Consider the following 26178-nt stretch of genomic DNA (forward strand, 5'->3'; position numbering starts at 1 on the left):
CTGGGCCTTCGTTGTGGGAAAAGGGCTTTTCAAAATTTATGTGGGAGAAAGCATGCTTGTGCCCCCTGACTGTCGGCATGGGCGCAGCTGCCCTCTCTGCTCCCCCCCCCCCCCTCCCTCCCCTGCTGCGCCGCCCCTATATGTGAAAGGGCGGTCTCTTCCCCCTCCAAAAACACATTTTTAAACAGCTAATGCTGGTCTCCGTATATCAAAACATGGGATTCGCCAACTGTCGTCGCACCAATTTTGCGATTAGCGTACTTCGCTGCATGCTATCCCTCACTGCACTACTGTGTTAAATACTATCACTTCCATCATGGGCCAATAGCAAAGTCAATCAAGTCCAGCGTTGCTAACTAAGGTAATCCTGAACCCATCCATACTTGTCCAGGACTGTTGGAAAATATCCCCTGGGGAGCATTATCAACCAGGAAAGGCTCATTCCGCTCCACTGCCTCAAACCATCACACCTTGTAACGTGCGACGTGTACGGCTAAATCTGGTAGCAATTGCGTAAGTTTCTTTATTCGACAGCTAAAGCCTTTGTTCAACTCGGCATGCCGCAGTCTTCAATAGGCATTACGGCATGTTAGCAGCAGTGAACCAATAGGCATCTATCTTAGCAGTTTGGGAAATCAGAGTTTCACTAATCACGCAGGGCCTATGCGGTATTTACCACTCCAATCCAGGATTCGAAGCCTAAAATGCAACATTGCTGCCTTGATGCGGGGATGACGCCAGTGTAAAACAGGACGACATACGTACCACCGGCATACCACCGTAAGAGAAGTGGCGTGTATGCGGATATCTCGCCTGATCCAAGGGCTCACGCGCGTTAACCTTTCCAGCAAACCTGTGGACCTGGCCCAATCGCAATCGTGTGCTGTAATTATGGAAGCAAACAAGAAAGAACAGCAGGGCTACCCTATGCGGAGGGAACGGAGTTTCCACGTGCATCCCAGCAGATCGGTGAGTACATCATTAGATCGGAGTGTGGATCAACTCTCCGTCCCCGTATGCCATTGTCCTTGGCTTGGCTGCTACTAGTGCTGACTACATCCAGTATAATGACAGCTGCAGATGGCGGCCTCTTCAAAAGGATTTGTGGGGATGTGCGTTATCAGGGTGCTCAATATTCATGACGTTTTTGGCCGGCTTTGGAGCATCTGCCACTAGCTGAATGGGTAAACTTTGCTTCGCTGTTGAACGGCAATGTAACAGGCTCCTGATGACATGCGATCTGCGTCAAGTCCGCATCTATCGACAAAAAAGCTCCAAAATGGTCGATTCGCTCTTGGCGTCGTGCTGGCTTCGCCGAGAATACGAGCGTCACGGTGGCGTGGCGGTCCCGTCTTTGTTGTGTCTGTTGTATCAATATCATGATTGGAAACTTGGCTGGGAGCCAGACGTTGATGGCTTCGAAGACGCGGCCCGGTGCTAGGAATGTCCGTTAGTTAGGGTCTGACGGTAGTTTGGGATTGATGACTGAAGGAGAGAGAGGATGACACACGGCCCTAGATGTCGACCGTTGTCCTATTTACGTCTTTGTGTGTATGCGCTCTTCGTGTTGGTGCGTGTGCGCACGTGTTTGCTTGCGCATATGCGTGTGCGATCATGTGCATGGTGATTTTAGGTAAGGGCAGGTCATGCGAGAAGTTTTTGTAGTCATTTCCAAATCAGTAGTTACATTGGGTGCTACGCACGGCTATTTCATAAAATTGTAAATTTCTTTAAAATTTCTAGTATCTTCCGTGATAAGTCTGTTTTTCTGCGCTTTCCATACGGGTTTTCGGACACACGCTCGCGGCACCATCTTTTGAGTGGGAGATCATATAAGTCTGCACCAAGTTCAGTTTCCTGGCTGCTGTGCGGAGGCTCGCAGACAGGTTCTGTACGGAACTTACGGAACATCAGCAGCTTAGCCTTATGGATAACCGTTTGGATGTGCTGCTTGGTTCTTTCCGGTTCAGGGCCCACATATTCTGCATCTGCTTAGTGTGCCGCTCGAGATAATGTTCCGCATTGAATACCTACTGCCTCCCGGACATTTCATCATTTCATCTGATTTCATCTGAAAAGTGAAACTTTATGCACAATGTGACTGCCTGAATTATGCACATGTGGAGAGAGCGGACGTTTAAAACGAGCCACTTGAGGCAGTTTTTTTTCATTTCAACACGTTACAGGCAGAGTCAGTACTTTGGCACCCCAATTTCCTATCTTACTGGTGGCTAAAGTATCTACCCCTTACGCCAATCCCACCCCTACCTGCAGTGGCCATGTCGGACGAATTTAACATACCTCACATGCCTCCCAATTTACGTCACCTGTTCTGCGTCGTTCGGGCTTCAGAATGTTGTGTGTTATCGCTGCACCCGCCGGCTACCGGCTCGCTGCAGCAGCCCCTGGGTCTAGTCATTTGCAGGCTGGCCATTCTCAGTAACAATGCTATGGAAACGAAGGCAACTGGCCGAGACAGAGAAATGAGGTCATCGAACAAGGTGTATGTCGTGACTTGTATTCGTCGTGTTAGCACATTTGATTTGCCCTATTTCTTCAAAATATTTTCTTACCCATTCCCATCAACCAGTTAGCATTGCACTGCTGGTGCCACGGTCCTGGAGGCTTATCATGAACTATATTTTGCTGGTGTGTTCTTCATTCCCTTTCACACTATGCGCTAAGCATCATTTGCCAATTGGCTAAGCATCATTTGCCATTTGTCATTTGCGGGCTCTCCACCACAAAGATCCTACACATTGTTGAAAGCTGCCAAATGTGGCTGACTCCCTCAGCTTACTTTTGGAGCAGCATCTCCATGATGACAAGTGGTGCGTCGAAAACTGTCATCGCTTCATCCACCCCGCACCGCGCAACGCGTCTGCTTCGTGCGACTGGTAAATTCCGTCTTGAAGGGTAGAAGCCTAACTGCACCTGTATCCCTGTCTTCAGCTCGGTTCCAATTGACGTTGAGCCACACTTCCATGCATAGCAGCCGCCGCAAGCGCCGCCGTTGCCCCCCTCCCAGCCGGTCGGTGACGACGGTCGTCGGCCCGGGGTCCCAGCCGGCTGCTCCGGATCGCCGCTCCCAGCGTCGGGTCGCCGGGTCGGGTGGTATGCGGCCGCTGGATGCCGCTGCGTACGCGACGACGGCGCGCCGCTGCGGCCCCCCCCCCCCCCCTCAGTCCGTTGTTGCTGGCGCGTGCCACCCCGCCCCCGGCGTGGCGGCGCGGCTGAAATTCGCGGCTGCCGTGTGGGGCGGCGGCACATTCCAGCGGCTTCCCGCGGTACATGCAGCGTCCGTGTGGGAGCTGGGCGTGGCTGCGGGTTGGGCGGGGGTGGAACTGGTGGCGCGCACGTGACGGCCGTGTTACGCTCGGACGGGACGGCTGCACGGCTGACGTGGGCCGAGCCCAGGCCATGAGGGACGGCCTTGTTGGGCGGGCAGACCGCCGACGGCCCGGTGACGCAATGTGCAGCGGGGGCTCGGCGCCACAAATAGCCCACGTGACCGTGAGCGGCTGATTGTGATGGTGCGACAGGCCTGCAGAGGCTAAGGTGAAGAGAAGGCAACACCCGCCACAGCATCACCTTGTGACAGCTCCTCAGCGGCAGCTTCATCCTAATATCAGCTGACGTGCTTTGGTTTGCTTGTGTTAGCTTAAACAAGGACCTTTAGGCCTGTAAGCGAACATAACGTTCGAAGCCGATGAATTAATGACAGACATATCACGGGGGTGACGCTTTAATCGTGCCATAACTGCGGACCTCCAGCCTCACCCCGGAGGAGCTCCACCGTTATATTCGGTGAGCCCTGCCGATCATGGGGTGCGAACTGGCGGCCGCGGCAGCATTGGACCATTCCATCCGATGAGCGGCTGCGGCGAAATCACGGTTCGAGAAGACTTGCAACGGTGCAGAATGCTGCGTGGAAAGGACGGAGGGGCAGCTGTGTCTTGCAGCTGTTTTTTTTATTGCATGGTGTGTGAAGCAGCGAGTTTTGCTGGAAGCAGGGATATCTTTCTTATATGTCTTACATATAAGATGCTATATGCGGCCTGCCACGTGCCTGGTGGCGTCACTGTGCTCATGTTCCCCGGCTGACGTGGAGCGGACTGCGACAACCCTCACGTCTGACCGCTATCCCGCGTCCCCTGCGCTCTCGTTGACTAATGGCATTGCTTCGCTGTCTCTGACATCAGCGTCGGCCGGCGTGGAATGCCGCGACGCTGCGATCACCGCTAGCGACGCGCCCTGAGCGCCGCTCTAACCACCGCCTCACGTTCCCGCCGCTAGGAGGCCGCCAACTTTGCTGCCCTGCGCCGCGAGCGGAGCTTCGCAAACCCGGCGCCTCCGTTCCACGTGGTGAGTTTTGAGTCGGCCGCTGGAAGCTGGCAGTTCGTTCGTTCTCAGCTGGTAAATCGGTCGGCGAGGCGGCAGCGAGGTCAGCTACAGGTGGTAAGGTGGGCGCTGGTGAATGGTGCACGACAGTAACGCGAGATATCTGCTGTGCGTCAGGGATAGATCCGCGGATGCGCGGCCGAACCTGGCTCCCGGCCGGTGTGTCTGTGTTTGGGGGGGGGGGGGAGGGGGCGGCACCGATGTAGGGCGTGTTATGGTGCCAGGTACGCTTCCGTCAGCTACTGGTCGTCCAAATAGCGCATGTCAAACAGACCGATGCTACCGATTGTATTATCGTGCGCGGCTGTTGTGCGTCGGCCCGTCATCATTGCCATCGCAGCGACGGCAGTGCCCGCCGCGTCTCAGAGGGAGAGAAAGAGGGAGAGAAGGGCGGCAGGCTGTGGCGGACAGAGCGGCCCAGAGTGTGGTGCCATAAGTCACGGGCGCGGCGGCACGTGTGCGTTGCGAGATGCTGGGTGCAGCCAGGTCAAGCAGTTTGGTATTGATAGCCTACCGAATTGGTCTATTATGTAATAGTATGCAAGGCCAGAAAGTGCGGACTCTGCAGGCGAAGTTGCAAAGTGTAGTGTTAGTGCTGAGTTACAGTGTAGAGTTCTCGATAAAGGTGTCGCGGAGCGTGGAGTGTCGAGTGCAGTGTCACGGGGTGCCCGGTGTGGTGTCGCGGAGTGCGGAGTGTCGGGTGCAGTGGCACAGAGTGCGGAGTTGCAGAGTGGTGCTGCTCAACAGCGGCGGCTGCCGCCACCCCCCGACGTGAGGTCGGCCTCGCTGCGGACACGGTCGCAGGCGTACGCCAACGTCTCTGCCAAAGTGGTGAGTGGCCCTGCTCCTGGCTAATGCGCAGGTCTGGTCTGGTGGGAAGGTGCTTGTCGGCAGTCCAGTTCCCGATGCAGAGCCCCGGGCGAGATCGATGACTCAATTTATACAAGAACGCGGTGCGCAGGACTTCACGATATTCGGCAGTTTGGTCGTATACATTCTGTTGAGTTTCCCATGTGAGTCGCAGTGACAGCAAGGCTCTGATTCTTCGTCTTTAAACATGTTGCCCTGACCTTTGCCGCCCTCGCCGCGTTCAGTCGGCATCGAGCTCTGTCGCCGCGCTTGCAGTTCACGCCCGGCCTCAGCGCGCGGCAGCCAGCTGCTCCCACTAACCTCCAGACCTGACGCGCCGCAGGACACGGGTCTGTCGGGCCGCGGCGCCCGGCCGGCGGGCGCGGTGCCGACGCCGCCGACGGTGGCGGCGGCACCGCCGGCCGGCCCCGTGCGGCAGCGCAGTTTCTCGGAGGTGGTGCGCGCGCCGGCGGCCGGCCCTCATCAGCGGCCCGTGGTCGGCTCGTACCCGCCGGCGGCCGGCGACGCCAGGCCACCGGTGCCGCAGGTAGGCGGAGGCGGCCTCCCGCTGCCTCGTACTGCCGACGTGGCCGAGCTGGCGCTGCGTTTGCCGCTGGTACAGCTCTGGCTTCTGTCAGAAACATAGTGGCTAACCAAATCACGCGAAAGTTGAATAAGGGGACACTTGGTTATGGTATGCCAGGGATTGGGTTTTGTTGTCAGACCTCGAAGCGTTGCAGCCTGTCATGGCTGCAGTTTCGGCAACCCATGCGGCATGGGTTACCGAAACTCCCGTGCTGAACAGGCACAAGATGCAAGATTTCCTTCCAACTGCGCATATGTGTGCAATATGCGTCCAATCACGCCGTAAGGCACTAGTGCGTAGATCCGGTGACGTCGTTGATGGTGAATGAACACCTGATCAGTATCTGACGCACATCACACACTGCTGTTCGCAGAGACCAGTGCCGCCTGGCGGAGTCCGAGCTGTCCCTGGGCGAAGAGCGCCCGGCACGAATACTGCTACCGTCGCCTGTGGGGCCCAGCGCACACCTCAGCTTCCGCCACCGGCCGTCAGCGGCGGCACACGCGTGGCGTCCGTGGCAGTGACTGCCTCGGCAGGTGCCGTCCGGGCTCCGGCTCCGTCCGCGGCTCCCGGCAGCAGCAGGAGCCGCGGAGCGCAGCCGGCTCCCGCGCCGCTACGGCGCGCCGCCAGCCACCTGGCGGTGACCGGCCGAACGACAGCCGCGGCCAGGACAGACGCAGAACAGGCAAGGGCTCGCTGCTTCCTTTTGTGCAGTGGACAGGCAGCGAGACTGGTAGCTATTGGTAGACATCTTTTTGTGAGAATTTGATGAGAAATACGATGAGAATTTAAAGCTTTGTCCTAGAGACACTACCTTGTCCGTACGTAGTGGTTGTAGAGCAGCAATATGAAACATAGATAGCGAATGTGCTCCGCCTGAAGTGCGCCTCCACTGTTGCAGGATACTCTTTCCCCCGAGGAGCGGTGTAGGCCGGTCAGCTGTCTGAGCGGCCGACAGCGCAGCTTCTCGGAGGTGGTCTCCTCGGGCGGTGGGCAGGGGGCCGCAGTTTCGCGCGGCCAGCGGCAGCTCAGATCCTGCTCTGCCGTGACGCAGACGACGCCTGGCCGGGCCCGCTCCCCAGCGCTGCCACCCGCAGCGGAGGTCTTCCAGGCGGCCAAGATGGACGTGGCCGGTCGTGGGCAGGCCTCGAAGCCAGCCGAGGCGGGCGTGGCTGGCGGCGGGCAAGCCTCAGAGCCGGCCAAGACGGACGTGGCTGGCGGTGGAGAAGTCTCGGAGCCGGCCAAGACGGACGTGGCTGGCGGTGGAGAAGTCTCGGAGCCGGCCAAGACGGACGTGGCTGGCGGTGGAGAAGTCTCGGAGCCGGCCAAGACGGACGTGGCTGGCGGTGGAGAAGTCTCGGAGCCGGCCAAGACGGACGTGGCTGGCGGTGGAGAAGTCTCGGAGCCGGCCAAGACGGACGTGGCTGGCGGTGGAGAAGTCTCGGAGCCGGCCAAGACGGACGTGGCTGGCGGTAGAGAAGTCTCGGAGCCGGCCAAGGCGGACGTGGCTGGCGGTGGAGAAGTCTCGGAGCCGGCCAAGACGGACGTGGCTGGCGGTGGAGAAGTCTCGGAGCCGGCCACCGTGACGGGCGTGACCAGCGGCGGCAGCGTCCGAGCTCGCCGGTCGCTGTCGGCCGGTCTGAGCGTGCGGGGCTGCCCGGGCTCGACGAAGACCCCAAGTCTGAGCTGCAGATCAGCCGGACCGGTGAGTCTCCCGTCTGGGGGCGGTGTCCGGGCACGGAGGTGTGTCGCCCTGGCTGCGGCTGGTGTTGGATGCGGTGGCATGCGACGGTTGTCATGGCGACGGGCCGGAGTGCGAATGGAGTTCTCAGCAGAAGGCTGGTCGGAATACTGCACTGCCGTTTGACCGTGCGTTTTCGACAGAGCAAAGTAATGACGCCATTGCTGTGGCTTTCGGTTATTAAGCCGGTCTTGTTTGCAGGTGGCTGTGAGAGACGGTTCAACGAACATCAACAGCGGCGGAAAATGGGCTTTTGAGCTCTGGGTAAGTTGGAGCACGAACGGCATGCCCGCCACTAGCGTCAACGGTCCTGCTTTGTCTAAAAGTCCGAAATAGACACCTTTTGTTTGCTCGCTGGCTCCCGTGCGTGTTGAAAGCTCGCCAGTGAGAGGGAGGATGTTGAAAACTGAGGAAATAATACGCTCGCTCATGCCACGACTGGCTGAGGAATACATGTTCACTTGCGCAGGTCGGCATCCCGTTGATGCTATGAATATATACCTGATGATTGTTTTGGCGCAGTGTGACTGCCGTAGGAGACCCCTAGAAATGCACCGCATCACACCGGCTAGTGGCTGCCCACCGCGAACGTGCATGTGGTCATGCCTGGTCGCGGGCGTCGCACCATTCGTGCTGCGTTTCTCTTTCTCCCGTAATTGTTCCTTCGTTCTTTTCCAGGACAAAGCGACGCACGGACGGCATTGGTTTATCGGCATGCGAAGCACGCACCTGCTAATGTTCCCCCGAGTGTTCGCGGTAGTCTTAGACGCCGGCGGGACGCTGTGGTGATATGGCATCTCTTGGACGTGTCTTGATTGGTTTAGGGCGCGAGTTCTGTTCGGCTTGGTGATGCACATCTCTGGTAGCTGTTGAGTGTGCTGAGCGCACTACCCGAGCTCGGCGACTAGGTGTGTCATTTGCACGCAATTGGGGTGGGACCGTGAATAGGGAGCAAGCTATGGGGACTACCAATCACCTTGTGGTCACCATCCTCAAGGTGGGTCTTTTTTGGTGCATTTCGATTTCTCCCGAAACGTATGGTAAGTGGCGCGCCAAACGTATCGCCCTCTCTTCGTTCCAAGGTAAGTTGAACACGAATGTTCTCGCTTGTTTCGTGTTCTCCGATGACACGCGCTTCATGTACCTGCAGTAACATGCGTGAAATTGTCGCTCCTCATGGTAGTTGCTGTTATATGGCGTCGTTTGACACCATGTTTTCGACGCCCTTTGCGGTTTCCCGTTGCGACCGTTACATTCCTACAGTGGGCGCATCAACGGCCTGTCCTCTCCCGGCGCGTGCGGTCAAGGGGCCCAGCGGCCGACGCGCTGCGCTGGCCCGCTCGCCTGACGCCTGACTGCCCCTCTCGTGACAACCCCCTCTCGTGACCACCCCCTCTCCTGACCGCCCTCTCCTGACCGCCCTCTCCTGACCTCCCCTCTCCTGACCACCCCCTCTCGTGACCACCCCCTCTCCTGACCACCCCCTCTCCTGACCGCCCTCTCCTGACCTCCCCTCTCCTGACCACCCCCTCTCCTGACCTCCCCCTCTCCTGACCTCCCCCTCTCCTGACCTCCCCCTCTCCTGAGCGCCCCTCTCCTCGCCACTCTCTCTCCTGCCCGCGCTCCCTCCTGCCCGCCCTCTCCTGACCGCCCGCCCTCCTGACCGCCTCCTCTCGCCATCTCCAGACCGCCGCCTCTCCTGACCGCCCTCTCCTGACCGCCCTCTCCTGACCGCCCTCTCATGACATCCGCTCTCCTGACCGCCGCCTCTCCTGATCGCCCTCTCCTGAACGCCCTCTCCTGACCACCTCCCCTCCTGCGTTGCAGCCGTTCGGACGTGCCCTGTACAACCCCTATTTTGACTGGGAGCTGGAGGACGCGCTGTACTGGGAGGAGCTCGAGTACGAGTACATGCTGCTGGTCAGTGCTCCGTCGCGCCGCCAGATGGCAGCGGCCGCGAGCGTGCAGTCGGCCCGCGCTGGTCCGCGCCGCGTGGCGCTCGGCTCGGCTGAGGCTGGACGCTTGTGCCGAGCGGCCTGCTATGCTACGGTCACCGGCTCCGTTGCTGCAGTGCTTATTTCGGGAGTTTGTTTGCGTTGTGAGCTTGATATCGTCATGCTGGATGGGCTGGCTTCAGCCGAACAGTGTACCAAAGGCCATTCAGCTTCCGGCTCCAGTTGCACTGCTGGGTGAAGGAAATAGGCAGGAGAAGTCGGAGCTCGCGGGGTTTTAAACTGAGGCGGCTAGATTGATGCTTGGTGTAGGTTGCGCGTAATTTAACTTCGTCGTATGACACCAAGCTGCATTTCCTGACTTGCGGGGCCAATTTCCAGTAGTCTTCCAACCTTGAAGAAGCATTTTGTGTCGCGTGACCGCCCGTGGTGCCTTGCCACAACGGAGAGGGCTGTCATTTGCGATTGTAATCCGACTTGTTCTCACAGGTCGTCTTTTGAAACATAACCTATCTTGTTCCTCGGAACTGTTCTATGACGTTGTCCGCGAGAGCATTGTTAGGCAGTGGCAGGCAGAATTAATCACCGCGCTTTCACGACGTCGTTTTGAACTGAAAGTGTCTGTCCTTTGGCATTGCTTGTCCCGACTGACGCCGCTTGGCTGAGTAGTTTCGCTTGGGCTTGCGCCGCAGCGCGTCATGCTCCCTGAAGGCCATATGCATGTTCTCCTACTTGTTGTTCAACTCACCGGGCAGCTGCTTGGCGGTCGGCTCAACCCAGTGGTAGCTTGCTGAATTCAACCACCGGGGTGCTTTGGCTTCTAAAAAAAAAAAAAAAAAAAAAACAGCTGCGGCACGGTTCCCCGTGACTGTTGATTTCATAGACTTCGGCGGAATTAAGCACAAGTTGGTTGTTGGCTTATTTTACGTGGTAAAACAAGCCCAACGCGATGATGGGCAGGCTTTGGTGTTGGCTTTTGAAAGAGCAGGGGGCGCTGGGACCGGGCGGATGACCGGCGTCAACAGACGTCTTCACCCCGCCTTTGTGCCGCTGCTGGCTGGTGCTGACGCTCGCCGGGTCGGGACGTGCTGATTGGCCGTCGGTCAGCTCCGCCTCGGGCGATTGGTCAGTTGGCGCCGTCGGCCGGTGACCGGCGCCCGGCGTGACGGATGTTCGGCGCGGCGGTGGCCGTGACGGGCGCCGGGGCGGTGACGGACGGGTCGGCGTCTGTCATCCGTCACCGGGCCGGCGGCGGCAGCGTCGGCGATCGCCGTCCTGTTCAGCCCGATGTCGACGCGGGCTGAGAGTCGGCCAGTCCACTGAGGTGCTGCCAAAGCTGTCCTCATCAGCGTCGTGTCGCTCCGGGCCGTACTCGCTGTGCTCGCGCTGAGTGGCGCAGATCGCTCCCTGACCTTCCCTCAGGCGTCCACCGTCAGCGCTGGCTCGTGGTCTTGGTGACAGGTGTGGACCCCGGCTAGCATGTGTCCATTACATCTGCATGAGCTGTGGATCTCAGCGACATAGTGGTATGAACCAAGTGTCGTCTCCAGCCGCACTCTATGCCGTATGTTCGTCCGTGGCATCATGTTCGCAGCAGGCAAGATTGCTGGTCCACTGAGTTAAAGTGCTGCTGGTGCCGCGCTGGATGTGTGGCATCCAGTTTTCTACCACGAGCTCCCACGTGCAGCGCGTCTCCTGTGTGGTTTGGAAACGAATCCGAGCATAAAGCGCGCACAGTTTCACGGCGTGTTCGCGAACCTTTTCGGGGAGTGAAAACGAGCATTCGTCAACAAGCTGATTTCACTGAAGCCGTTCAGTATTTACAAGAGGAAGAGAAATTGTCATGCTCCGAGTTCGCAGGTTTCCGTAGGATGTGGCAGAGGTCCCTGAGAAGATGTTTAAAAGGCGTATGGACCCCGAGGGTCCCACAAGGAGCCCTCCGTCATTCCGACCAGATGATGACGCTGTTAATGTTCGGGAATGGATGCTTCGCTTCCGTTTATGCACATGGCATTTGCTTGGATTTTGGAAAGTGTCATCTTTAGCCACTTCCAAACAGCAAGAAAATCACGCTGTTAGCACCCCGTTTTGCCAAACTTCGGCCGCTTGCCCGGTGGTGAGCGACGCACGAGAACGTTGGCACGTTCATGGGGCTGATGAATGAGTCAGGCGGTCGCAAGTCATCAGAGGCTCGTCAGAGCCCCGCGCTACCCCAAACGACACCCTATAACGACCCACCCCTGACAACTCGCTGATGCCAGCGGTTGGTGGCACCATGGGGCAGGTCGGTCCGTTTGTCGGGCGGTCGGTTGTCGGCCTGTCACTCTCACTGGCGAGCCCCGGCAAACGAGGGTGGAGAGAGCGGCGGCGGCGGCCGGGTCTGGGAGGGTTGGCGCCGGCCCGTGCGCGGCTCGTCGGCTGGCAGGGCGGGCCGCCGCCTGCCATGACGTCGCATTCGACGACGGGCGGCGGCGGCGGTCGGCGGCGGCACGCGCGCCTCACTCGTGCGGTGGCGGGTTGTGTGTGTGGGTGGGTGTGCTAGCGTCAGTCACACCGGCCGCACAGCACCGCGGCGCCGCAGCGGCCGGCCGGCGGCGGCAACATGCTCTGCGGGGAGGTAGCGCAGGTGAGGCCGGCGCAGCTGACCCCGCCCTCGGCGCCCGTGACCCCGCCCCGTGACCGGCCGTGGTGACCGGTCACGGCCCAACCCGGCCGGCTGCCGGAGACGCTCGGCGCCCCGCTCAGCCGGCGCCGGGCTGCTGACGTCAGCGCCGGCGCCCTCCCAGCCGTAGCCTCCGTCAGGGAGCCGCGCGCTCCGAGGGGCCCTCGGTCGGCGACCGGTCCGCTGAATAACCCGCCGCCAGTCGCCGGTGCACCCTCCAGTGACAGTTCTCCGCGGGGCTCAGGCACTCCCTGTGGTCCTCGTCGCGCGACGGTGTATTCTGAGCGGGCCAAGCTCCGTGGATCCTGGCCGCCAAACAGCCGGCCGCTAGCGGACCCAAGCCCTGCAGGTGACCTGTTCAGTCCCGGCCACGTATCCGCCGGTGTTGGCTAGTTGCATCACTTTGACTAATACGGGAATGTCCCTAACGCTGGAGACCTGCGAGACCGGCCGACGGCGGGGCGATCGTTACGTGATGACGATCGGCAGTTATAGTTAGCGTGAGCGGGGGCGCCGATTAAGGAGACTCACACCCCATCACTGGTCAGCGGAGAGCAGCGACCGGTCGAGCCGGCGGTCCGGCGGTCGGACGGTTCTGTGGTCCTGCGGTCCGGCGGTCAGCCACACCCACCGTTCGCGTGTCACCCGGGCTGTGATGGAAAGGTCACTGGGTCGCCGCTGCCGAGCGCCAAGCACCGGCCGCGCCACATGTGGCCGGGTTGGGGCCCGAGAGCACGGGCCGCGCCCCTTCCGCCGTCCGCTGCCGCCGCTGTGACGTGCATGCAGGTCACGCACGCTAGCCGACGTATGGCGTGCGTTTTGGGCGATGTGGACTTTGTTATTTGGGTGCTGTTTTTGTTGTGCATTAGATTTTGCCCGCGATGGTTCGACTATGTAGCTCGCTTGGTGTTCCAGTACGTCTATGTCATTCCCGGGAGCAGACGCACATGGCGCTCTGCGTGTGCCATCCTAGCCTGGCCTCGGAAGTCATACCGCCGCCCGCACTGTGCGGGTAATTGGAGACCGCCGCGGCGTATCATGTGCCGTCACTCGTCGGCACGCCGCGAAACCGAGCACGGTCGGCTGTCAGTCCGACAGGCCATCGGCATACGTCGGAGGCTTTCGGAGCGGCGACATCTCACTGTTGGTCGGCGCCTCCCGGCAGCTGTGGGGCGGCGGCCGTCCTGGCAGTGCCGCGGCCCTGTCGGCCGGCAGGCGGGCCTGCAGCGACCGTCGCCGGGGCGCGGCCTCGCCGGCCGTGTCGGCGGCCCTGCTGACCGTGTGGCGCCGCCGTCAGGGAGCTCGCGTGATGATGCAGCGTGTGCTGGCGTGTCCGTCAAACATGTCCGGCACGGCGCCGAACAAACCGTGATTCGTAAAGTTAATTCGATTTGTGCGTGGGAACATCGCGAAGGGAGCTATTAGAGCCACAACACGATGACGTGTGCTATTAATGCAAAAGGTACAACGCAGGAAGACCAGTTTATTTCGCGCCCATGCGTGCAGTCAGAAGAAGTGCGTGACGTACGAGCGCTTATCCGTCGTCTCATGTCACTTGAGACAGTTGGCTGCGCAGCCGGGAGCCTCGGGTGCGGCGGCGGGCTGATGCACAGCTGGCGGTGGGCGTCGGCGAAGGCCAGCCGTCAGAGTCGGGTGTGGTCAGAGCCGACGCGACTCTCGTGGCGGACTGGCCACCGGCGCCAGCCGAATCCACACCTGTTGTCCTCACTCACTCGCCGTCGGCCCGTGTTGGTCAAAATTGGCGGCTCGACGCGGCGTGATCGATTCTGCGCCGCCGGCTTGTGGGCGGCCGCCGGCTCCGGCGGCGCAGGCTCCGGGGCGGCCGCCGGCTCCGGCGGCGCCGGCTCCCGGGCGGCCGCCGGCTCTGGCGGAGCCGGGTTGTGGGCGGCCGCCGGCTCCCGGGCGGCTGGCTGGCCTTGCACGAGGTGCGGTCGGCGCACGGGCGCAGGGACGCCCACCTGACCTGCCCACGTCAGACCGGCCTGACCGGGCGGGGTTCAGGTCCGGTCGGCGGACGGTGCGCCGGTGGTCGGCTGACCTCATGGTCCGGTGCATCGCTGATCTGGTGGAGTCAGGTCACCGGGCGCCGTGCCGCTGACCTGGTAGCAGGTCAGGTCAGGTCACCAGACGTGCACCGCCGACCTAGTGTGCTGATGGGTAATCAGACGTTTCCGACATTCTTTCGCAGCGGGCGTAGCTAATTTGTGCGATCGCGACGAGCGGCTAAATGAGTACGTCGGTTGTAAGAACGCTGGCGTTGAACGAGCCGTGCTGGCGTCTGTCGACGAGAGCTGTCGGATTCGCTGACAGCAGTTGGACGGGACAACTGCCGTGTGCGCCGGCCGGGTCTGTGCCGGGCGACGCGTCGCCGCCGCTAGCCTGCAGCCACGCCGCGCGCCGCGCTGAGGAGGTTCTCCCGGCGGCGCCGCGGGGTTCCGAGCCCGTGGCGAGCGGCGGAACGAGCCGGGTTGGGCACGGCATGATTGGGACGGGGGTGACGAGTGTAGGCTGAGATCAATACAGCTGTGCCGCCTGCGCCGTCCTCGCCGATGGGGCCCGGGCCGAGCCTGGGTGCCGACCTGCCGGCGACTGCTCCCGGCGATGGCTGGGTCTGGAGGGGCCGGGCGTCACGTCTGTTCGCTCCGTGTGTGCTCCGTTCTCCCCGCCGTCTGCCGGAGCTGTTCCGCCGTCCGCCGTCCCGTGCTGACCACCGTCACGTGCGTGCAGACGCACGGCGCGCTCAAGCATCTGTCCCCCTGTGCACGTCAGTCTGTGTCCGTGTTGTACGTCACCGACTCGCGTCACTTCCCCCACCCCCTCCCCGTCCATCTCCGAATATGGACGCCCGCATTATACCTACCCCATTAGCTCACAGCAGCTGTTCGTTCTGGACGTTCAGTTCTGGGCGCGGCTAGGTGGATTCTATTCACCCATGAAGTTACCATAAATGTGTGTGTGTTCGTCCATGCCAGATTTAGGTGAAAGCTTTCGCTTAACATGCCATACGTCATTCTTAAATGGGTCAAGTAAGAGCATGCCACCCAGTCACGCGGCGCCATGCAGGTCGTCACGATCACCGCGCAAACAATGGGACATCCAAACTCTGCACCGCCAACAATGAGCTCCATCGTGTATCCCCCGAATTGGGCAGCATGGCGCCACCTGCCAGGCAACAGCGCGGTGGGGACAGCTCCCGACCATGTACGTGAATCTGGCGGGTGCACCGTCCGTGAGGTGCATTACAAGCTGGTTATGGTGTGTGAGTGTGCGTATGTGTGTGTGTCATTGGGCTTTACGACGCACTCAGCTGCTGAGGCTATATGGCGTCGCCTGCCTCTCACCTTGGCAGGAAGGGCGGGCGCCGCGGGGAATCGAACCCCGTACCTCTGGTTTCCCAGAGGCCGGTTATGGTGCGCAGTGAGTGTGCAGGAGGCGGGAGTCGCGCTCGTGATGCACGCACTACACGAGTGCGGTACTGCTCCATGTGTCCGCACGCAGTGAGTGTGCAGGAGGCGGGAGTCGCGCTCGTGATGCACGCACTACACGAGTGCGGTACTGCTCCATGTGTCCGCAGGCTGTTGGCGTGGCGTCATGTCGTATTGGTCTGACGCGTCTCCGCGGCTCGAGACGCGTGCTGGCGCGCCATGATGCAGCAAACGCGCGGCGAAACAGCAAACATGCGTCGTTGGATGGTGGCCAAATCTGGCGGCCACCAAATGGCAGACGCTTCGAATCCATGAGCAGTCCAGGTGTCCATCTGGATGTTCAGCTGCTGGTGCTGGGCCTGCTTGTCCACAGTGGCTGGGCACCAGGCACGTACACCTGGCGCTGTGGGGGAACGCACGGATGTGGGTGGTTGGCAAGGCGGCTGGCTTCAGTGATGAACATTTACGGCGTAAGGATGTCACAAATGTTGGAAAGCATGGAGTTTTGGAACGTTTCAGCTAGCGTGCCAGCCAGCACTTTCTGTCAAGATCCTTTCAGTCGGAGCGTACGGTGAATTTCGGAACGGTAGATATAGCTGTTTCCAATAAGCTGCGTGCGTTTCCGATGTATCTGATAACTTCTGCGGTAAACCTTCTTCGGACAATTGAAAGTACGGCACAGGCACGACCGTCCTGGAAAGATAGCAAGGCATTGACTTACCCGTGAACCCTCGTGGTGTTCATTTAACCATTCACGTATAAATGGCACCACGTGCGCTGCGTATTTTACGCGTCGCTCGGACACCAGCCTGTAAACCATGCGGAGTTGTACAGATGACGTGATCGCTCCGGGGCTTCATCACTTCCCGCTAATTAGAAGATTATTTTCACATTGGTTGCGGTGTCCGAGCGAGTGGAGCTGTGGTAGAAATGGCACGGCTTTCCGTCAGGTGCCGTCCTCACCCTCGTTCATCACCCAAATTCTGAGGCTTCCTGGGCTGTCATTCCTCTGGGGCGCGTGTGAGCTCCGTTTGCTTGCCTCTCGCACTGGGTCGGCCGCACCCAGCTGTTGTCGTCAGCGAGGCTCGACCCTCAGCTGGGCGCTGTCACGCAGCGGCAGCTGCCGTCTCCGGCCCCGGCGCCCGCCAGTGTTGCTTATCGGCCGTCGACCGGCCCCGATCTGCGGCGGCCGACCCCGGGCCCCCGGCGACGAGTGGCGCCGGAGACGCCGCCCGACCCAGTTATGGTTCGGGTAATTAGCCGGCGGCCGTGCGTGACTGCTGAGCGGCGCCCGCCCCCAGCCGGCGGCGCTGCTCGGCCCAGCTGAGGCTGAGGCTGGGGCTGGGGCTGAGAAAGCAGCAGGAGCCTGGCCAGTATCCAGTCCGTGCGGCAGCACTGTCGGGCGGTTACAGTGATGCTGCTGGCGACAGCAGACAGCACGGCGCCGACATCACCTGGGTTTGGCATTGATATGCGATCAATTAGATCACCATTGATCACCACCCGGCCGGGAAGTGTGTCGTCTCCGGACGTCCCCGACCCCATCCCCTCCCCTGCCTGAGTACGTGTGTAGACTGCGGGGCGCCGACTGCGCCCGTTGGTGTTAGGCGGCGCCTTGTGCGGACGTCAGGCCCGGCCTCGTGCGAGACTGGCCGCCTCCCGTCTCGCGGCGTGCCGTCGGTCTGCCCAGGCTCGGCGGCACGCTCACGTCGCCCGTCCCCTCCGTCGCCACCGGCGCCGTATCGAGCCGACCGTCCGCCGCCCGACTGGCTGGCGGCGGCGGAGACCCGGACCGTCCCCCCCCCCCCTCCCCGCCTCCGCCCCCGCCCCCGCTCCGTCGGGGCGCTGTCGAGTTCTGAATGGCCCGCTTACCCGATCGCTGATTAATGCATCATCACATGTTGCAGCCAGGACTTCCGCTAACGCCAAAACAGCGAATGACGAAATAAATTTGTGATCCAGTATAGACATGGCATGGGGCCGTATAATCTTGGAACTGAACAGAACTTGGGCTACAGACATGGTCTGAAATTTAAGAAATGTTGACATACGTTAGAAGTTTAGAGCTCTTATGTTGAGTTAACGACCTTCGAGATACCACGTGGTAGGGGCCAAATGACGCAGAACAAACATTGCTTATATTGACAGGACTCGACGTGTCTCGTAAGCACGACTTGAACCGCGTGCACTGGCGGCATAACGAATGTTTGTTCTACAACGCCGCTTAACCGGTATCTCCTGTTAAACGAAAGGCGGATAACTCAACATCAGAACTCTGAAATAATTATGTCGGAGAGCTAGGACCTGAAGACCCGTCCTGAAGTTACCTGACCTGGACCTTGCGTCAAGCTGTCACATGTCGGTAAGCCTGTAGAACCTCAATGAGACTGCGAGCTGTCTTGCGCCGTTTGATACCTTGGAACAGTGGCGAAGGTAACGACCGAGAAGGCCGGAACGCAATGTCTTCTGGGGTTTAGGGTCTTCAGTCTCGGTACAGGTTTTAGGTCATGGGCTTAGCCAACCAAAATTCATGAGTTGAAAGTGTTAGAAGCTGCAGCGGGTCATGATCCACATGTTGCCTTTTTTCCCCGGCGTGGTTTTATTATTGAGGAGTAGCAGACTGTGATGGCTTGGTTTTAACACCAGGTCATGTGGGATACGGGTAGCCCATGATGCAGTGCGAAATGTGATAGTACTTCGGGCCGTGCCGTTACGGTGTGTTCCGGTGAACAAAGGGCACAAGGGTGCTAATGCGTCCGTTGTTCTGCATGTGCGGCAGCTTCATGTTCTGAAAAGATGTTTTTCGTAAATATTGGGCCACTCGTCAGGAAAAATCAAGCTGGAAACCTGTTGGTCAGGCGGGATTTGGAGCTATTATTAGGCTATTGTCCGCGCCCGGAGCCTGCGAGTTTTGCTGAGATGTGACACGTGCCGGCGTGCGCGAGTGACTCGGAGCTCGGACTGTGTAGTGACGCGGCGTCTGGCTGGCGGTCATATCGTCGTCGTCGACAGGCGACAGCCGATCCAGGCCTGTCGTCGGCTGCGGACGAGGACAGTGGCGCGTACACACGGGTCAGCCGGCGGCGGGGCGGTCAGTCCGGACAGACGGCGGCTCGTCGGTCGGCTTCTGGGCGGCTCCTGTTTACACCCCGGGTAACGCCGGAGCGCGGCCGCGGCCTTGGGCACTCTGCCGCGCATCGGTGGCGGCCGGCTCGTGGTTCGGCGGTGGCCGTGTTGTGGGCGGTGTGCCGGGCGCGGCGGGGGTGTGGAGCAGTCCGGCACCGCCTGTCGGCTGCTGCGCGTGCTCTACGCCGAGGCCGGGCCGTGCTCTGACGGGCTCACATGCGTCGCCAAGGCCGGCCGTCGGAGGGGCGGCGGGCGGCGGCTCTATTCGACCCTTGGCCCAGTGTTACGGTGTCAGGGCTCGCCGAATAAGCACGGCATTTAAGTGGTTATTTGGGTTGGCCCTGGTGATATTTACTTCGTTTAAATAGCCGTTTTTCGGGATGATCTTTCACCCGGCTATGGGAAGTTCTTCGTTGCAACATCAGATATGTGTTGCGTAGTGTTTATGTAGGCAAGCCGTCTGCCTTGCTTCTTCGATGATTGAACTGAAGCCGTGATCTGTGATGTTTCACAAACCAGGGCCAGTCGACTACGGTACCGGCAAAATTGTGAAAAACATCTCGCACGGCTGCTGTTTTCTTTTGTTTCCCTCGCGTTACACGCACAGCACACCACAACTTCGTCCTGCCGCTGCCCGCGGGCCTCAGTCCTCAGTACATTATCGCCAAGGAGACCAAATGGCTCGCTTGATACCACTAAAATATTGGAGGAGCCGTCGCGCCGCTGAATGCCCGATGGTGTCGGGCCGGCACGCGTGGCGGCCGGTCAGCGACCCGCCACCCGGTAGGCTGCACGTGGCTGCCGGCAGGCCTGGCAATGGCGCGTCCTGCTCGTCGTCTGAGCGATTAGCTCAAACATTGGGAATGGCTTCAGAGTTGCAGCTCTGCAGTTCAATGAGGTTGCAGCGCTTAAGGGCTCAGCTGATCATAAATGATGCTTGTATAAAGTTCGTGCCCGATCGCCCACTGAAGCTGCAGCTCTGGCTCTGCTCCGCGCGTGGTCCTCTGTCGCCGCGCCATGCGGCGTCTCTGGTGGCGGCGGCTGCTGTGACCTGGGCGGAGCGTCGGCTCTGACGCCGCTGTATGTGCGAGGAACGCTCTGCCTCGCCGCTATGCGATGTCTCTGTATGACGGTGGCGCTCATCTGGCCTCGCCCCAGTCCGACTCTCACTTTCTACCGATGCCGTGACCCCTCTGCGGCCCGTCGGGCCGGCCGGGGTTTTTGCCCCGGCCCGCTCTCACGGCCGGCCCGGCCGGGGCCGGGCGGCACGTGACGGGCGCCAGGCCGCGCCGCTCTCAGCTCGCCCTGCGTCACCGGCCGCGCCAGCGTTGTGCCGGCACCGAGCCTTGTTGGAGCCCCCAGCGCCGGGCTTGCATGATGGAGCGGCGCGGGCGGGATCGCGCCGTGGCCGGGCTGACGTTGCTGGTCATGTCACCGCGGCCAGCGCGGCTAGAGGCCTCGGCGACGGGATGCGGTGTGACCGCATCGTGCTGGAAAGGGGCGGTGAGCGGTTCATTATCGAGGGCGGTGCTGATGCGACGCTCATCTTCTCTCCCAGACGCGTAAACCGACGTCAGTGGTCGCCGTTTGCAAGGGTAATTCTCTTAATGATTTCATGCGTACGTTGATCACTTTAAACGATCTCAGAAAATTACGATAACCGTGTTAACGTGATGCACCTGGCGAGATCTGGAGAGGTCATGAAGGGGCGAGGTATATGGGCTTAGATGACGTGGTAGCTGGGGCGACGATGATTTTATAGCGGATTTGAAGTTTTTGTTGTTGATAATTCGGACCAGAAAAACCGCGAATTGAGTGTGTTAGATCCCGACAGAGCGCGCCTGCTGTTCACCAGGGATGCAGCCTTGCATGTAGTCTATCTGAGTTCCTAAGCTAATTGGACGCGGGTCAATCCTATTTTCATGTCATTTTATCAGAGGCGAATGGCCCAGTCTCCCTAGATACCTCTGCGGTCCGCAGTCGTACCGTGCGCAGTGACAGTGACGTACGTGCCGCTCAGCAAACCAGCGGTGTTCTCGAGGCTCACGCTATCTGCCAATGGTCTTCCATGTACCCCGGGGACTTGCCTCCGCGCGCTGCTGTTGACGAGGTGGGGGAGGGGGGTGGGGGAATCGGCCAGGATCGGGTTAGCCGGACCGCCGCACGGGGATGACGAGAGTTCGTAAGCGCGCATATGATGGTCATTGTGTCATAAACAGGGCGGCTCATGAGCCTGCCTTGACCTGTGGTGCCCCGGGGAACGCTGTCGGCGGGTCCGCCGCGCTATAGAGCAGCGCGCCATGCTTTCCCGGACTGCATTGCCCGATTGTTGCGGCTCGATTCGGTGATTGTGGGCACGTGCTGGTGCCGCTGTCACCGCCGACACCACTGGTAAAGCAGGCACTGTACGTTGGCCCGACGGTCCGTCGCCAGACGTGGCTGTGGTGCTGCTCTGTAAGGCGGCCGGGCAGCGCCTCCCACCGGGCTTGGAACGGCTGCTGGCGTGGGCGGCGGTGGGCCGTCGTGTAACCTGTCGCTGCGGGCAGGAGCCGGGCCGCGTCTGCCGCGGACTCGACCCAGCTGACCGGTACCGCTGGACCCGGACCGCACACTGTCAGCGTCCGTCGGCGGCCGCCGTCTGTTCCCCGTTACCCATCCCCAGCTGGGTCGTTGCCCGGTCAGTGGGTCGTCCTGCCGCGCTGGTTCGCCCGTCCAGTGCTCCGCCTTGAATGCGGTGAGCAGTTTGTCCGGTGTCTCGTGTGTCCAGTGTCCCGTGTGTCCGATGTCCGGGCCAGGCCGCCTGGCGTCACGGCGGCGCCGGCGGCAGGGGTTTCTCTTCCGCCGCCGCCGCCGCCGCCGGTCGCGTTTCCCCGCACGCGCCAGGTCGTTGACGCCAGTGAAAGGCAATCGGACCGTAAGTTTGTGAATGTTTTTGCCGACGGTGGCGAACGGCGGTGCGGTGGCAGCGTCGGCCGGACGAGCTCTCCGTGTCCGACGCGTCGGCCGGCGGCCGTGGCTTCGGCCGCGGCTGGCGCGCCCCGCACGGCAGCGGCTCCGGCTCCGACTGCGGCCGTGCGAAGCGGGCCGGTTCGTCGGCGCGGAGCCGTGAAACTGAGCTGCTCGGTCTCGCTTCCGGCTGATCGGCCGACGCACATGAGTGGGACGCGGATGGGCGGGGCGGGCGCGGCGGCTGGGGTCGCCCACGGCTGGGAGATGCTGCCGGGTCAGTGGCGGAGCGTCACACTCGCCTCTCTCTGTCGACATCAGGGGCATCAGTGCGATGTGACCAGTCGGAGCTTAACTCGGCTTCACTCGGCCCATGTCTGGCGCGGTCATGTGACGCCTGGCTCGGCACCTGCGCGGCGCCGAGGGCGGCGGCGGCGGCGGTGGAAAGGAGACGCCGCGCATTCGAGGTCGGGACCCGTGCCGTCATCTCTGGTCAGCCCGCCAGCGGCAGTGACGCTCCATGGAGTTGGAGTCATGGCTCGGAGCGCCGCCCAGGCGGCAATGAGCTGAGCGACTCTGAATGGAGCGCCTGCAACGTCCGCCTTGGCAGTGGCGCCGGTCGCCGGCGCGCGGCTGTTTGGTTTGGGCCGGGCGCGGCCGGGCCGGCTCCAGTCGGCAGATGGCGGCACCCGGCTGGCGGCCCGGCCACGGTCGGGGGCCGGGCGCGGCCGGGCCGGCTCCAGTCGGCAGGTGGCGGCACCCGCCCGGCGGCCCGGCCACGGCCGGCGGGCGTGCCGTGCTGCGCTGCGGCCGGAATGGCCAGAGCTGGCCGGCGCCTCCCGGCCGCTGCGCCGTGGCGGCCAGTAGCGCCATCAGCGGGCAGCACGGGCCTGCTGCCATAGCCAGCCGACTCCGACGGGGCGGTGGGCTGGTGTCCCAGCTCGCTGAACGGTACTAGGCCGTTAGATGAGATTGCAAGTGGCCCGATGTGTTTGTGTATCAACACTGCAAACGATTTCAGTTCGTCCGGTCTGTTATGAACTCCAAGCACCGTTTGTCGCGGTCTAGCTCCAGCGCTGTTGCTGACCCACATCAATACTTCAGCGTTGCCGCCGGCGTGTGTGATCGCTTCTTATCCCAGTGGGGACTGGCTGAGGGACTGCTCATGTTCGCTGTTTTGCACGGGGCGAGCTGCTGGCTCCCGTGTCCCTCTCCTGAGGGCGGGGCAGCCCCGAGCCCGGCCGGGCAGCCGCCGACAGCGTTCTCCGTGCTCTCCGGGCTGACTGCTGAGCTTCGCGGTAGCGCTGGCGGCCGCGGAGAGGCAGCGCCCGGCCGGGGTCGCCTCGCCCGACGCATGACAAGCGCGACTCAATGCCACTCAGCGGGCGCCGGGCGGGTGTGTCGCGGAGGCGCGGCCAGGCGCCGGACTGGCGCCGTCCCTGACCTGAGAGCGGTCCGACCTGGTGACCTGACCTGACGCTGCGCGGACATGCCCCTCTCTCTGATCTGACCCCGTCCCTGACGGCATGCTGTCCCCGACGCACGCCCGCCTGGACCGGCCTGTGTTGCAGTGGGCCTGACCATACTGTAACGTTCGTTGGACGGCAACGATGTCCTGGGTTTTGTGCTGACTTGACGGCATCGCTGAGCTGACTGTTCCCAAGCTGAGCTTACCGCTGACCGGACCGCGTCGCTGACCTGTCGGTGAAACTGACATTACGGTGACCTGTGTGCCCCCAGGGCGGTCGTGACCCGAGGCGGCGCAGCGCCATGCCGGCACTGCGGGCCAAGCCGGCCATGGAGCTCTACCGACCCCCCAGTGAGTGGACGCCGACAGCGGGTCGGAAGCCCCGCCTCGTCTCTGGACACGGCGCAGCGGAACTGTGCTGCCATCCGTAATCGCAAACGCTGCGAGGCAGCTCACATGCTGTTTTGTGGTCACAACCCCACGTGCTCACGATGTTAGCTAACTCGGAATGGAGAAAAACTGCGCTCCAATTTTTGAAGGAGCTAGAGGCGTCTGTAAGAGCTGAGATGTTCTTCTCGTTAAGCTCTGCCAATTGCATGTGGGTAGACCCACCTACCTCGCCAGATGCGGTCGGGGAGTGCTGGCTGTCACGGGCGTGTTCGGTGTAGCTGGACCGGTCGCTGTTGTCGGTGCCACTCCCCGGCGGCTGCGATGCCGTCGGCAGACGCGGTGAGCTGGCTGCCGGCCCCGCCCGAGCTGGCTCGGTGACGCTGCAGCGCCGCCGAGCCGGCGCCGGCCCGACACGCCGGCCAGCCCTGCTGAGCCGACGCGTGTCCCGCAGCAATGCGCTCGCCCGGCTTCATGGCCGCCTGCCCGGCCGTGAACGGCTACAACGGCGGCGGCGGCGGCGGCTCGCCCGACCGCAGCCCGTCGGCCGTCTCCACGGCGCTCAACATCAACGCCAAGGAGTTCCAGCCGGTCATCAACGGCGGCGACGTCGACGGCAGCGCCGCCGGTGGCGTCGGCGGCGCCTCGCCCGCCAAACAACAGCAGCAGCAGCAGCCGCCATCCGCCCTGCTGCGCTCCAAGAGCTCCAAGGACGCCCGCTCGCTTAAGGTGGGGGTCTGCGCGCGCGGGAGATGAGCGTGGGGCTGGTCCAGGACGCTGGCAGGGTGGCTGGGCTCTGCGGCGGTAGCAATAAGCCCGTTACGTTCAAAGGCATAGCGCGTGACACAATTTGACAGCCAACAACCGTCTGCCAAGTGGCGGGGCGCGTGGAATGCGGCGCTGCCGGAAGCTGAACGACGTCCAAATTGCGATCAGTGGCGCTGTTTGAGGAGGCGGCTGTCGACAGGCTGTCGCTAGGGCCTCCGACGTCACGCGTGGCTGATGGATGGACAGGGGCTGGTGGGCGCACCGTGGGCAGCGCCGCCGGCCGGCCTCCCCCGCCCGGGCGGATGGATCGGACTGAGCACGGCCGCTGACCAGGCCGATCAGACGGCGGACAGCTGGCGGCAGGTGACGGGCCGGGCCACTCCCAGGGGAGGCCGGCTCCCGCGGCTCGCCACGCACCGCCTCCGCCACACGGCGGCGGCGGCCGCCGCCGCCGTGCCCGGCCGGGGCGGTGGGCTGGTCGGTAACGCCGCCCGGCGTCTGGTACCGGCAGAGGAAACAAATATACGGCTGGGTCGCAGTGATGGTGGCACGGGTACATTCCGGTTTGCTGACACGTTTCTGCCCCTAGGACACGAATCGCTGGCGAACGTGGCACAGGATCTCACGCGAAGTCGTGCGTGTCAGAAATCGGGGCCAGGAAAAGCACTCGGAAGTAGTCCCTTAGTGGGGCGTACGGGCTTGTTTCAACATGCAAAACGGTGACGTCAGATTGAGGCATGTTTATGCCGGTGAGATGGAGCGCGGGACGTACTGGCGTTTATGCCGGTGAGATGGAGCGCGGGACGTACTGGCGTTTATGCCGGTGAGATCGAGCGCGGGACGTACTGGCGCGTCAGGGGATTGCGGCCAACAGCCCAGTGACGTGGCCACTGCCCGCGCCGAGACACCACATTGCTGACGTTTCGTAGCAGCGTGCTCTCCAGTCCGGGATGACCCGCGCGACGCCCGTGAGTGCCGTCGTGAAGTAATGGCGGCAGCGTCTGATCGCGGATGGACGTGGTTTGAGCGTGAGGCCCCGCGCCATGCTGTGATGGACCTGTTCGGCCGCTGCGCCGTGCGATTGGAGCTGGCGCCGCAGCTCCGGGACAGAGAGCGGGACCGAGACCGAGACCGAGACCGAGAGGGTGCGTCAGTCGGCGGCCCACCTCTGGACGTGCACCGATGTCGGCTTTGGCGCAACCTTACTGGCGTGGGCGCTGGCCGCCTGCACCTTTCCTCGTCCTTATTCGGTGCGGTCGCTTTCACACGGTGCAAGTGAAGTCACGACAATAACATCCCCATGAGAAGGGTCACCAAGAGTTTTCGAGGGAAAGGAACACGAACTGGTCGCTGGCAGCCCAAGCGCTAGCGATTGCAAGTCCAGCGCAGCTGCGATTCCCGAAGCAGCTGTTGTTCGATTACGTGCTAAGCAATGTCGAGGCGCCGCCCTTATCAGCCTTAACCGGTGTGCCGTGTTTGCGTCTGAGATTACATCACCGACAGCTCCCACCGCTAGTGAGGTCACAGTTGACGCCTCTTCGACCCGTGCAGTGCAGCTGGCGTCATCTCCCCCAGCGGGTGGTGACCTCACTGTCCGGTTCAATGCGCCACGAGCTGAGATAGACAGCGTAATACGCCATGTGCAGTTTGTAAGGTCGTTGCTGGCGTTTAACTGCGGTCTGGTTAGAGGCAATGTTTCATTTTTCTCATATTTGGTTTGACAACGGAGTAGGAGGTTTGTTCCAAGCTTTGTAACCGACAAAATGATTGAAAGGAAATTATTGCACTTGTCCAAATCTAAGCGCACTTCTGTTGGCTCCATTCGTGATTAAAACAGGCTTCCACA

At 61.6% G+C, this 26178-nt stretch overlaps 2 protein-coding genes across 7 annotated transcripts in view; both read left to right on the forward strand.

Annotated features, from left to right (window-relative positions):
• LOC119095864 (CBP80/20-dependent translation initiation factor) overlaps positions 1-26178 on the forward strand; it is a 35683-nt gene that overhangs the window by 1887 nt on the left and 7618 nt on the right. For 2 of the 6 annotated variants that reach the window (XM_037218721.1, XM_037218723.1), the window contains exons 2-6: positions 849-969; positions 4297-4365; positions 9405-9497; positions 23450-23528; positions 24019-24293. In XM_037218721.1, the coding sequence (XP_037074616.1) occupies positions 892-969; positions 4297-4365; positions 9405-9497; positions 23450-23528; positions 24019-24293 (594 nt within the window). In that variant the 5' untranslated portion in view covers positions 849-891. Of the gene's footprint in view, positions 1-848; positions 970-4296; positions 4366-9404; positions 9498-12001; positions 12156-23449; positions 23529-24018; positions 24294-26178 lie in introns of those variants that run through there. The other 4 variants (XM_037218724.1, XM_037218722.1, XM_037218725.1 and 1 more) reach the window with 4 other exon arrangements.
• Positions 6773-8704, forward strand: LOC119095866 (uncharacterized). Its single transcript, XM_037218728.1, has 3 exons — positions 6773-7541; positions 7779-7841; positions 8256-8704. Exons 1-3 carry the CDS (start codon positions 6957-6959, stop codon positions 8364-8366), a joined length of 759 nt encoding a protein of 252 aa, XP_037074623.1. The 5' UTR covers positions 6773-6956; the 3' UTR covers positions 8367-8704.

This window comes from Pollicipes pollicipes, unplaced genomic scaffold (genome assembly GCF_011947565.3).
Source record: "Pollicipes pollicipes isolate AB1234 unplaced genomic scaffold, Ppol_2.1 Scaffold_4219;HRSCAF=4965_pilon_pilon_pilon, whole genome shotgun sequence".
Taxonomy (NCBI): Eukaryota; Metazoa; Arthropoda; class Thecostraca; order Pollicipedomorpha; family Pollicipedidae; genus Pollicipes; species Pollicipes pollicipes.